The sequence below is a fragment of the Pseudopipra pipra genome, chromosome 1, assembly GCF_036250125.1.
Source record: "Pseudopipra pipra isolate bDixPip1 chromosome 1, bDixPip1.hap1, whole genome shotgun sequence".
Taxonomy (NCBI): domain Eukaryota; kingdom Metazoa; phylum Chordata; class Aves; order Passeriformes; family Pipridae; genus Pseudopipra; species Pseudopipra pipra.
Genome location: NC_087549.1, coordinates 124,744,478 through 124,757,989, shown reverse-complemented (window position 1 = coordinate 124,757,989; position 13,512 = coordinate 124,744,478). Strand labels below are relative to the sequence as shown.

The 13,512-nt window shown below is 38.6% G+C and overlaps 1 protein-coding gene across 15 annotated transcripts in view; it reads left to right on the top strand.

Annotated features, from left to right (window-relative positions):
- HDAC9 (histone deacetylase 9) overlaps positions 1 to 9,654 on the top strand; it is a 460,274-nt gene extending 450,620 nt beyond the window's left edge. For 14 of the 15 annotated variants that reach the window (XM_064675750.1, XM_064675761.1, XM_064675684.1 and 11 more), the window contains one exon: positions 3,138 to 9,654. In XM_064675750.1, the coding sequence (XP_064531820.1) occupies positions 3,138 to 3,177 (40 nt within the window). In that variant the 3' untranslated portion in view covers positions 3,178 to 9,654. The remainder of the gene's footprint in view (positions 1 to 3,137) is intronic. The other variant, XR_010435224.1, reaches the window with a different exon arrangement.
- The last annotated feature ends 3,858 nt before the right edge of the window (positions 9,655 to 13,512 follow it).

Below are 13,512 nucleotides of genomic sequence, written 5' to 3'. Positions count from 1 at the left end.
AACATTTACTTTTTAGGATGATGTTCTGAGTTTATCTATATTCTTAAATATTAACTTTTTAAATTGTGGATATTAAGTATTTTAAATAATATTCTCATAAATAACATTTATTGTCAATTGCCACAGAACAATATTTAAGATGTCACATGTTTTGCCAGATTTTATCCATATGGTAGGATTTTTGCCTCATCTATTTTTCTTGTTTTAAGGTTCAAACAGAGTCATTTTCTTTAGCATTAACGGCAAAGAGACTACTTAATTCTGCCATGGTCAGAATTGTACATATAGAGAGCTAAAGGTGAGCACTCTTCCCAGCCCATCAAAACCAAGAGGGCTCAGCTCCTAGGAACTTGCAGTTTAGATGAGCCACAGCGAAGCCTTAGAGAAAAATCACACTCGTGATTCTACAATCAGTACAGTCTCAACTGTTGTATTTCTGAATCTGCTGACCACATGGAATTAGTTCAGATCAGACCTGAACTCACAGCTGCGTCTCGAGGAACCAGTCAGAGCATACAATACAGGACAGGGGGGTTTGACTATTTTGTGTTTTTATGCCAACTTCCTGTCAGCTACAGAAGACTGACTGAATTGATGTAACTAACAGTGACAAAGCTGAAGTAACATAAATTTGGCCTGTCAGAGTCTACCCCCTTGATTTTTCTTTTGAGAACTTTTGATTTTGGCAGAATGGGTATATATTGATTCACTGCTCAGTGCTATGGGACTTAGAGTGTTTTTCTCTATATACTGAAGGCCCTGAAACTGTACTGGCTCTCACATAAAACTCTGTCCTAAGCCATTATCTCATAAAAATACATGTTTTTAATGATAAGCCGTTGGATAGATCAATGACTTCTCTGACACGAATAAAGTGAAGTTAAAGCATATACATAAGTCTTCAAAAGGAGACTGAAGAAGGCTGTGAGAGTACCCACACTGAGAGACAACAGCTGGATTGCCAGGGCACTCTAATCTCCTCTCCTTTTCCAAAAAGGACCTTGCATCTGCCACTTGCTTATAAAAATTTTTATTGGTGCTTTCACTCTGGTTGATGCAGAGTATTGGCCTATTGTTGGAATATATTGGAATATAGCACTGGATGTCTGAGTGCTTCCTGGCACTCAGAAGCACCCTTGTCAGTGAAAAATTTCCCAAGAATAAAGCCCTGAATAAGATCCTCTCAGCTCTACTATGGTCAAGAGAATGTCAGTCCCAGAAGCCAAGTACATGTGAACAGACTGTTGTATGTACTGATTCCCTAAGTTCTTATAAATAGACCAAACTCCAATTCCCACTTCTAGAGGCTTCCCAGAGCTTCATTCCTTCCTGCTCTGCCAATCTCCAATTGAAGTCTATTAACAACTATTGCTTCTCGTTCGCTTACTCACAGCAGAACCTAAAAACTGAGCTGTCACCTGCTTCCAAATTATCCTCTTTCCTGACAGACCCATAAAGTTCTGGATGTTTAACAAGGGCTTATTGCACTTCTGTGTTATGCCAGGGGAGGTTCAGGTTTCCCAAAAGTGGCTGGAGAAAGTGGAGTGTATGGTCAGCACAACAGCAACATACACTATCTGTATGAATTCTCCACATGGTGTGTGATGCTTTATCACACCTGAGGACCTCAGCAGCAGGCTGGGCTCCATCCCACCCTGGCTGCCACTGTGTGGTCTGTGCTGTAAGACAGCACAATGCAAGAGGGTAAAAAGAGAGAATGCAAGAGGGCTTCACCTCACCTCTCAGGAATGAGGGAACTGCAGTGGTTACTGTACATAGGAAACATTCTCCACCACGTGGTGAGGAACAAACATTTGAGATTTATAGATCAATAATCTTTTAGGTTCAATACCCTTTGGGAAGTGATTAATCTGAAAAACATCTTCTTTTTCATATATCATTCACCTGACATATTTTTCAACATGCTAACTGTGATCATTCCAAATCATAAAGGAATAAGCTGCATAAAATCATTTAAAGACATACTGCAGATTTTTTTTCATTGGGAAAGATGTTAATAAATTCCAGATTCATTTAAAATTCTCTGCTCTCCTTGCTGAATAAACTATCAAAGCCCAAGCAAGCCCCCATTAATTACTTTTCTTTTCCGTGGGATCTCATGTGTTTGTGCTTTCTGAGGGATTTTTTACTGAAGTCAGTTATTATACTGGCTTACAGGATTATCTGGTAAACACCCCATTTATTAATTTATGTTTACTTTTTGTTCTCCCCTCATTTCATAATTACTTAAAGTTATTATTTTAAAGGAGTTCTTAAACTCATGTATCATATGGTATTCTGACAGACTGATGTGAAAAATGGTTTCTGTCCAAATTCTTTGCCCTTCAATAGTGAGGTCTTGCTGTGATCTCAAAAGCTTTTCATTTTATAATTGCCATGATATTCCTCAGGTGCAGTAGTTTGTCAGATACAAGGAATTACAAGACTTTAGGCCAGGTCATCATATGTGTCCTCATTATTTTCTTATTGATTGTCTTAGAGAGCTCATCCTGCCCAAGCTGAATATTTCCCAGAAGTTTTCAAGTAAAAGATACACATGTAGTCTGATTTTATATTATAATAGATACCTTCTCTATGGTAGCTATCTGCTGATCAGGTTCAGAATTTAGTCTAAAAAGTTGCGGGCAGGCAGGCAATGCGTTTATGAAAGAACAAAATCAAAAATTAGGAGACTGGAGAAGAACCTCAGAGGAAACACTGCTCACTACTTGGTTACTAGTGAGCTATTTTGCTTTAATGGTATGGGCCCACTTGAAAAAATAAATGCATGTATTTTTAGTTGCAAAATCTTGTAAAATAAAGTATCACAGCTTTTTTTCGTGAAATTATTTGATTCTATTGACACAAAGCATGTACGTTTCTGGACAAAAAGTTATAAAATATTCTGACATATTTTAATATAAACAGGAACATTTTTGGTGATTGCTTGAATCTAAAATGTTTTTCCACTTGACATTTGTTTATACTTCCTAGGAAAGAAACTCTATTTATGGATAACTGAATAACACAAATAAACATCTGAGAGAGCTGAAAAATCAGCTTTGATTATGCATGAAAATCTACAATGTCATTGTGTACTCTTGTGCTGTATTCTGATTGCCTGTTTATTTTTACAGAGCTGCTGGTGAGCCCATGGAAGAAGAGCCAGCCTTGTGAAGTGCCAAGTCCTCCCTGATATTTCCTGTGGGTGACATCATTGTGTATCCCCCAAAGCACCCTCAGACATGTCTTGTCTGCTTCTTGGGTGGCACAGATCAGATGGAACATAAACACTGGGCACAACACTCTGAATAGCAGCTTCACTTGTTCTTTGGATGGACTTGAAAGAGCCCAAAAGATTCCTTAAATGTAACTGCTACAATTCTAGAGTTACAGAAAAATGGGCTTGAGAGAAAGAGCCTAGAGCATGCTTTTTATATGCTGTTTGACCCACTCACCAACAGAAATTGTGAAATAGAGTATTGCAAAATTCTACATGATAGATCATAGATATGAGAATTGCAACAGCCAGCAACATACTCTGTGAACTCCATGAATCACTTTCTGACACTTTTTACTGGGTAATTTTTTTTCATACTGTGTTAAATTGTTAATAGAATTTGTTTTCTTTGCTCTGTTTCATGAAGAAAAATCTCCACCCTTATTTTACGTGCCAATTTTTAATCTCCTCTAATGAATTCTTAGCTGAATAAGTGAAAAGTGTTTAAATTATGACGAGGGATTTTAGATAAAGGGAAAGGACTTTTTCTTGTACTATAAGTCCCCCGAAGTAGTGTGCTTGGTGGTGCTTTATTTTCTCTTCCCTTTTCCTGGTGCCTCCCCATTTCATGTAATCTTTTCTATCATAAAAACACATCCACGAATCTCTAAAACAAGCGATCTTCTGCCTTTAAAAAAAAGTGCTGTACCCTCTGTAGTTGACAGTAGCGCTCACCATATGTGCAGCAGAGATCAAGTATGGATAGTTTTTCAAATGTGTTTTTAGTTTGTTCTGAAATGTTTCTGCGTTCTGACTCCAAAGCAACGATCTTCAGTAACTGCGTGCAGCTCATTTGAAGCTCAGGTGTTTCTGTGGAGGTTGTGTGGGGTGTTTTTTACAGGTCGTGACGTGAATATGAACTGATTCTTTTATGTAGTCCTGCACCAAGAGACTGATGTTGCTTAAGAAGCTTCAAAGGGTTTAGGCTTTATTTTAGATCCCCAAAGTGCAGCAAGATCTCCCTGCAATGTGACTTCAGCTGTTTAATTCCATGTTTGAGAACGTTGCATAGAGTTGTGCCTTTAGCTGATAATGAACGCTTAAACTGTTACACGTGTTGCCTTACCGTCAGAGAAAGAGATAGGGCATGTATGTAAGAGTACTTCAAATGAACAAAACTCTGCTACAGTAACTTTTATTTTGTTTACAACTTTCTCACTTAATGAACCCACGAGATACTGTGAAGTATTCAGCTTGCAGTATTTGATAGTTTGCTCAGCTTTTGAAAGAAAGTGATGTTCGTTTTTTATATATTTTCCAAATTCAAAAAAAAAAAAAAAAAAAATTAAAGCCATAAGTGAAGACTGTCATGCTTTTTATTCTGAAATCTGAAAGGAACCTTAATTAAAACAAGATTTTGGGGAAGGCCATGATATGAAAGATATGGAACAATATGGTTTCAGTTATAGGCAGACTCAAACCTGTAAATCAAAGATGAAAGATTTCACTCAAATAGAATTATATAATTCTCTTTTGTTATGCAGTCAGACTATATCTTTCATGCACTTGGGTTTGTTTACTATTAGCATTTTAGTTTTAAAGACTTTTATTACTTATACCAAAGCTCTCCACTACAAGTTAGAAATCTGAGGCATGCTTTGAAAAGGAAAATCTAAAAAAAAAAGAATGTCATTTCCTATAATGAGAAGTAAACTTTTATTCTGAAAGGTTTACTCTAAAATGTATGTATGCCCCTTAGAAAGGGAAATAAAATTCTGACTCTCAAAAAGTGAAATAAAATTCTCCCCCCTCCCCCCATTTACAAGCTAAAACCATGCTTGTTTTAGTAACACAACGAGTCCCAGCAGGCTAAATTAACTCCTGGTGTAAACCACCTTGCCTGATTTCGGGCTGTTCTGATGGGGTTGTTCACATGACTGAGGCAGTGAGGAGTTCATCCTGCATTTTCAGCAGACTCGTGATGGCAATCTTACTTGCCATTTTCTGCAGTTTTGTTGTGATCATCAAAGAAATTTCCCTTCAAGAAAACAAAGGACTATAGCTGATGAGATGGGTAACTTGTAGAGCTTTTCCCATTTTGAAATAATGGCTGCAAAGTTTTAATTGAGTGCATAATAACATAGTTTAAAAATTAATTAAAATGCAAAATCTGATTGTGTCGTTAGCTTACATGAAACTGAATTTGAATTGCAACCTGAAATGTGAGTTACAAGCTTTTCCAATCAAAGGCTATATTCTGGGGTGCAAATCAACTAAAGCTGTCCTTTGTAGCTGGAAATGCTTTTAAAATGCCAAAATAATTTGAATTAAACCACATTACAAACTCACAGTTATACATTCATACAGATGTAGCCTAAAACAGACATCTAGACATACTATTGGTTGAAGTTAGGATCGTTTGGATAAGCAAATGTGCAAATAAACTGCACACAGATTGTGTCCAGAGCTCTGTTCTTGCTAAAGTCAATAGCAAAATCCTCTTTGATTTCAATGGGAGATGATCAGGCTGTGCTTTTTTTTTTTTTTTTTTTTTTTTTTTTTTTTTTTTTTTGTCCTTTAAGTCCAGAACACCATTACTTTTTGATTATGTCATTACAAGGCACCATACAGCCCTGTGGGAAATGATTGAGGCTTATGGTGAATATCAACACTTCCTTCAAAGCAGACCTGGACTTTCTGAGAGGGCAGTTTCACTTGCTGCTGTTTTCTTCTCACAGTATTTTTTATTACCATCAATAGCTCCCCATGGATTAGAGTTAAAATATCTTCCAGCAATTTTAGTCATGCTTCCAGGGAAATATTCACATAGACATTCTTAAAAATGCCCAGTTTTAACTGGATTCAACAACAAATTGCAAGCATTTCAGAAAGATGCATGAATTGCGTGTTTCAAATGTCCAGATTCAGAGGCTAAGGAACTGTTTTTGAGGAGACATCAGTGTCTCATGTCTCCCATGGACGTCTCCCTTAGGCTAGAGGGATTGACACCTCTGAAAATTCATTCCCAGATATTTCATGCTGGCTGCCAAAATATCTACATTTGAGCTTAGATTACATCTAAAAATGAGCCAAAATGCATAAACAAGATGGGAAAAAAGTTGGTTTCTGTGTGTGATTCCATGGAGAAGGTGAAGCTGAGGAGGTGGCAGAGAGCATTCGGAGCCAGGGTGACCCTGTGTCTGGTGATGGTGGTACAAGGGCTGCAGGCAGAGGGACATCCCACAGTACCCCCACCCGAGGCTCACAGGGGAAGTATGCAGTCATTTGCACTCTACCCCAAATCAAGATGTCCCTAAGTCACCAACTACCAGAATGAGAGATGCCTCAGCAGCAAGTACCACTAACATGCTTGCTCCAGTTCACATTCTTCTCCAGTGTTTGGGACTAAATATTAAGATGAATGTGGCTTTTCTTGTATTGTTATGCTTTTCTTGTACTTTTAGGTCATTAAATACTTTTCTTGTATTCTTGGGTCCTTCAGTGCATAGTAGAAACTGAAAACTAAAAGAGATATGACTCAGGATGTGAAGAAAAGAATTAATTTTATCCAGCTTAATGCTCTTACCTGGGCTGGAGTGAGAACAATCATGAACAGCAAATCTCAGAACTGCTGTAACCTAAGAGTGTCTTGCACTTCATTTTTGGATTCTGTGTGCAGGAATTCTGTATGTGCTCATTTGGCTTTAATATAATCTGCAGCAATGAAGTGCTTGATTATATGATCCCTTTTCAGGCAACATTCCTAGTGAATAATCAAAGTTCATGGGAATTTTGCCAGTGTAAAGATAACAGAATTATTCCCTTTTTTAATCATGTACCTTCCTAATTTTACTTTCAGTAAAGATGAAGCAATTAATTCCAAGCAAGTGAATCTGAGAAAAGTAAAATCATTAAGCTATCTTAAATAAATATAATAAAAGAAAAAGAAAATGTTATGCAAACAAAGATGGCTATTCCTTTACTTTGCAAAAAAGTCAACAACATGCTGCCAGCTGAATGTAAGTAGCAAAATTAATCCCTCTCTAGAGTATGTGGTATTTTAGTTGGTGTCTTATCTCAGTGCAGCCTCTCTAAAAAGCTGAGAGTCATAACCAGAGATGAAATATTAGAAAGGTTATGCTGCAGCCAACACCAGAGGTCCTGTAGAGAACAAGAATGTAGAGACTAACTAATTTTTGTAGACAGACAGCAGGACACTTTCGGGGCAACGTGTCTGGGACGAAGAATTAGAGGGAACTTTTCCAAAGGCACTGATGGCTGTGAGACAACTAACTCCTATTAGCTTGCAGGAGCAAGGAGGTGCTCTGCGAGCGTTTATTCTTTGGGAAATGCCCCCTTGTCCCACAGGCATGCCCACACGCATGCAGACATGAAGCTTGCTGTACTATTTCCTGTCCAAAGTAGCAGCAGCAGCAGCAGCAGCCAGGTGTGCTGCCCTGTGTGTATACTCTGCATTTGCCCGAGAAGTTATCGACCTCCAGCAGACACTTCATAAGGTGACTGATAGGGGAAATTATTTTTTTTCTCGATAGTGGCCTTTCCAGAAGCATATCAGTGCATGGTTGTTTTATTTTTAAAGGTCACAATAGAGCTTTGTGAACCACTGTACTTTTTTTTTCTTTTTTTTTTTTACAGACTCCATATGGAAGTAAAACAGAATATGTACCTGGGGAGGGGGGATGTAGTGTGTGGAACCTGCTAGGAAAGAATTTCTCTTAAATCAAGTTTCTGCTACCTGCTTTTCATCCTGGATTTGAAGGAGTTTGTGTTCTAAATTGTCATTCAAGATTTTTCTTTGTCATGTCACTTGCTTCGTTTTTGTACCTATAATTTAATCCCCTTTTGTAGCACACAGAAAACCACACAAAAAAAAGTCTGTGTTTTGTGACAGATGCCCCTGCTCTTGGTGTGGGAATGAGAGTAGCTTATCTTTGTCACTTCTAGCAGCAATTAAATGCTTTTGTGACAGATCCAAACTGGAGCAGTATTTTAAAAGTACAATTTAGCTAGCTGTCTGCTGACTGTTAAAAAAAAAGAAATTGTGAAACTTACATTCCTCTCAAGCCTCAAAAGGGACCCATTTTGATTTTAACAATGTAATATTTTCACTTGATCCAGAAGAGTTTTGTCCCATGACATCTTGTTGCTAGCTCAGTTTTAATCCCTAGTAAGTAACACCAGAGAGGGTGAAGACCAAAAAGGATGTTCCAGCAACAATCAATTATATGTCTTCTGCACAATCCTTCATCCTGCTCTGTGATTCAGCATATTAAAATAGATTATAGCAAAATATAAATTCCCAGCACCATCAAAGATACTGCTGTTGGGATGTCAATTAGCACACTGTGAGTTGGGCTGTAATTTATAAGGGCCGTAATTTGTATGGAAGCCATGCTTCTGTGTGGATGCGTGAAACCAGTGGCACTGGTGCTATGCAGTGAGAGTGATTCTGTGCTAAGATCCCCACATATTACCCCCTTCCGATGGTATGCCTGCATGGCCAGAGGCACAGGTAACAGAGCCATAGGATGTCCTGGTTCAAAGAGCACTGAAATCCCTCCTCTAACAGGCTTTGGGTTATGTCTGGGAGGCAGCTAAAGAAGAAACCTGAACTTTGCAGTCAGCCACACGAAACTGTAAACAAAGCCCAAGTAACAGATCTAAGCTTGGCCACAAGTACCTGTTTCTGATACGAAGTGCCAGTTCTGCTTCTAGAAAACTCTGTCTGAAAGAGCACTGACAGTAGTGGGTCTATTCTATTGGCTTCACAAGAGCGTAGACGACATGTCTTATGGGAACAGTTCACATGTCTCTTGCTGCATAGTTTACTGCTATTTTAAATTTAATGATTGGCTTAATATTCTAATTTAGAATGCAGTAGGAAAGCATAAAGCAATACCTGGTGAACTCATAACTAAAGCTTTCAAAGCAAACTTACTGCTGTTGGTTTTTACAACACTGACTTTTTGGTCTAGGGATGCACAGCTGAAGTGTCTATTTTTTCCTTGGGAAATTGATGTTGCTATCTGTTTCTACAATAAAAAACAGTCCTTTTGCTCAGATCTCTAAAAGTTTATCTGTAATTTGTCTTTCCAGGCAAAGCAGATTCTAAGGGATAAAGTATCAGTGGGACTGACCCAAAGGACAGCATTTTCAAAGGTCAATAGTAATATTTCCATAAGAGTAAAAGGAACCATTGTTATTATTCCTGATACGTTTTTGTATCTAAAAGCATCCAATGAGTAATGTTAAGTAATATTGTGCTCCAAAACTTTGTTGTTTATAGATATATGAGCTCTGGATTGGCGTGAAATAGTCTTCAACCAAGTTGTTAAAATCCTTTTTGTTTTGTGTTTTGTATAATTCTTTGGCTATAGTCTTGTCCTAGTGTTAATAAAAGCTATTTGAAGTAATCTCTGTCAATACTCTAAGGGTTTTTTTTGCCTGTTTTGTTTTTTTTTTAATCAGTGCTAAAAAGAAGTAGAGCTTTGAACATGCCACCCTGGTTGGATCATAGGATTCTGACTGTTAAAATATAAAGGGGGAAGCATGGTGAAGCTGGAGTGCATAAAAAAGGAACCACAAATGTTAATGTAAAAGTAATGTTACATACCAGGCTAAAACACACACAAAGCAGAGCCCCGGCTCTAACACCAAGCTCCTATTCTATAGCTCCTTTGGCTCATTGTCCTGAGGCGTTGCAGAACACATAATTCTCCTCCCAGTGAAGCAATTTAAATAGTACATGCACTGTTTTGAAAGCTGTAAGGCCTCTAATTTGTGGGAGGTGGGGAGTACCCAGCACGCTGCAGGAACGCTCTGGACCACGGTATTGCGCCAGCCCTGCTGCTGTAAAACTGTTACCCTGATAGAACAGACCTGGTTTGAGAAAGGCACCCCACAAAAGCAGTGGAGTGAGGAAGAAGTGTGTTTACTGTGAGCACATTTTGATCACTTGCACATTGTCAAAAGTAGCTCACAGACTGAAATTGCTCCTGTGTGTGGAGCCTCATACACCTGAACTTTAAAACTGAGTGGGAAGGAGGGTAGCTGGGAAGTACAGGCACTTTGTTTGCACATGGAAACCCCTACCTCCTGGCACATATCCAGAGCTGCTCAAGAAAGGGATTAAAACCAGAATAAAGCAAACCAGCATTCTATAATTTCAGCTTTTTCTTTTTTTTTTTTTTTTCCATTCTTCAGAATAACACATCTTTTTCTTTTCTGGGGAAAAGGACCCCAACTCGAGAAATACACAGCTCCATTCCATCAATAAAATACTGTTTGAAAATCTGAGCATGCAACATGTAATTTCCTTGGCATATTTCAAAGAAGTGCTATGCCCAGAGGATCTTAATCTATGCAGTCTATCTATCTACTTCTCTGCTTTGCTTGTTTCCTGTGATTCTATCGTGATAAATTGCAGAGCCCTGTGATAAATTGCATTCATCATGTCTTTCTGGCTGCCTCACCTGCTTTTTGTACATTAAACCCTCTCTCCTGGGTCTACTTCTAACATTCCAAGCTTGTGAGAGATTCCAGCTAGACACTGTTGCTGCTTTAAAATCAACCTGCCAGAATTGACCTTTCCTTTGAGATGTGGAGTGTGTTTTTGTAAACCTTCAGGCTAACAATGCTTCTAGGAATCTCCCGTAGGTGGGTAGGAGTGAATTCTTCCATAGTCCCTCTCTGATGCTTCTTCACTTCTTCCCCTGGAGATCCTCCTCCCCAGGAAAAATCTTTCTTTTCATTGGCAGCTTTGAAAAGAGTAGCAAGAGTTGGATGGCTCTTTGTCAAAAAGGGTAAATAGTGAGATAGAACTGAATGAGCATGTGTTGAGCCACTTCTCTTTTTTATTTCTGTCTCTTTCCCCTGCCAAATAAGAGGAGGAAGATACTAAAATCATGGTTTCAGCATACTAGAGCTACCTTTGGTTGATTGGTTGTTGCTTTCTTGGTTTTAAAGAGAAAAGTTCAGTTTTTAGCTTTGCTATCACAGTGGCCCAGGTACAGTACTTCATTCATAAGGCCTCCTGGAGACTTGTAAAATAAGGTTTCACAATTCTTCTTATGTCCTTTTCTGGGTTTGATTGTAAAATGGAGCAGGTTCAACAAAAACCCAAAATGAAGTTCTGTGCTTTACTAGAAGCTGAGTAAGAGCACGAGTCCAGGATTACAAAGTCCAGACTTTATAGTCTTAGCTTGTATACTGCTTCAGGCTGAACTTCTCTGATCACATATCACTGAAAAATACCCAGCCTGTTATGACTGCCACATGAATAGATTATTAATAGATTATTAATAACTGAATTGAACATTCTTGATAAGATCCCAAATTACCTATTTTGTGGTATTTGACATACAGACAACATCATTTTACATTAACATCAGATGGTTACATCATTTGAATGCATTATTCTTTAACTGATCTAATTAAATCTTACTCTGTGATAACATTATTGTTATCAAAATAAAATATCCATCAATAAATCAAGGTAAAAGCATGCATTACAAATATTTATGTTCTCCCAAGTCAGTATAGGTTCATTTTCCATAATCACAGTACCTATCTTAGCTGGGACAGAAGCCCAGCCTAGCTGTGTGCAATTCTACCAGACTCTACACAGGAGCAAAGAGTATAAAGATAACTGGGGTAATTTGTAATATTTTCTTCTCAACTTCTCTTGCCTTTCATTGTCTAAATTCTGCTCTCCAACTTTGGCTGTGTCACAGAATCACAGAATATGCCAAGTTGGAAGGACCCACAAGGATCATGGAGTCCAACTCCTGGCCCTCCACAGGACCATCCCCAAGAGTCACAACATGTGCCTGAGAGCATTGTCCAAACGCTTCTTGAACTCTGTCACACTTGGTGCTGTGACCACTTCCCTGGGGAACCTATTCCCGTGCCCAACCACCTTCCGGGTAAAGAACCTTCTTCAAATATCCAACCTAAACCTCCCCTGACACAACTTCAGGCCATTCCCTCCTGTTCTGTCATTGGTCACCGTAGAGAAGAGATCAGTGCCTGCCTCCCCTCTCCCCCTCCCAAGGAAGTCGTAACTGCAATGAGATCTCCCCTCAGTCTCCTTTTCTCCAGGCTGAACAAACCAAGTGACCTCAGCTGCTCCTCATACGGCTTCCCCTCAACGCCCTTCACCATCTTCGTTGCCCTCCTTTGGATGCTCTCTAATAGTTGAATATTTTTCTCCATATTTTAGGTATTTTGGGAACCTTATTGGAACATCTATAGTTAATCTGGAATAGAGTCAATAATTAATCTAATTAATTTGGTCTATAAGGAGGGAAAATTTTGGTGATTCCTTGTTCTAGCTACCAAAATAATAACTGATTCTTAGGAAACAAGACCAAAAATAATCCTGCAATTGATTTCTCTCATTCTCAACTGCCTCTCCTCGTCCCCTCAAAATCGTGGTATATAAATACATATTATGTTAGCTGAAATGCAAATGTGTATTGTCTGTCACTAGATCTGATGTGTAGCAGTTCAGTCTCTGCCACCTTAGCCAGAAGGAACCAGTCCTGGCTCCTTCTGAGCCTGCAGTGGGTGTTTGGGTTTGTACTGAAAGTTGAGCACGTAGTTTAAGAACAGCTGCAGTATCATCTGTAAACAGCAAAAAGAACATAAAAACTTCAAAAATTAATATGCTCCAGTTCTCCTTTAAAATGTCCAGGAAATTATTTCAATTAGAAGCATCATCACAATATAGTATTGCCTTGCAATGAAATCTTTCCATCTTCATTGAGCTACCATAGCTCGTGTTATCTCCTTTAAAGCCTGTATCTGACCTGGAGATGTACATCTAGAGTGCTGTCAGGTAGCTCCACCTGAGTCGTCTTTGTAACATCAAAATTTGCATGTAGTCATGACAGCTGTCCTTTCCTCTGTTGTAGGTGTAAGTAACTCTTTCTTTGATTACTGCTTGATGGCACGCTATGGAAGAGTGGTCCTTGTCACAGACTCTTACACAGATCTTGCTGCTTCTTACTGTTGCTGAACATGTCTCCTACAGGGATTTAAGTGTTTTATTGATTGAGTTGATGAGATCTACTGAGAATTGATTGTGGCTAGCAAGTATCTGCTGCACAGAACTTCTTTATTGTTTTTAAGTTAGGAGAAAAATATGTCAGAAAAAAATGTTATTGATGTTAATACTGAAGTGCTGACAAATGGTCAGTACTAGTGTGCACCTTGTCTTTCTCTGTCTCTTCCATTTCAACAGAAATAGACTTACTTTGCATAGCAAAATG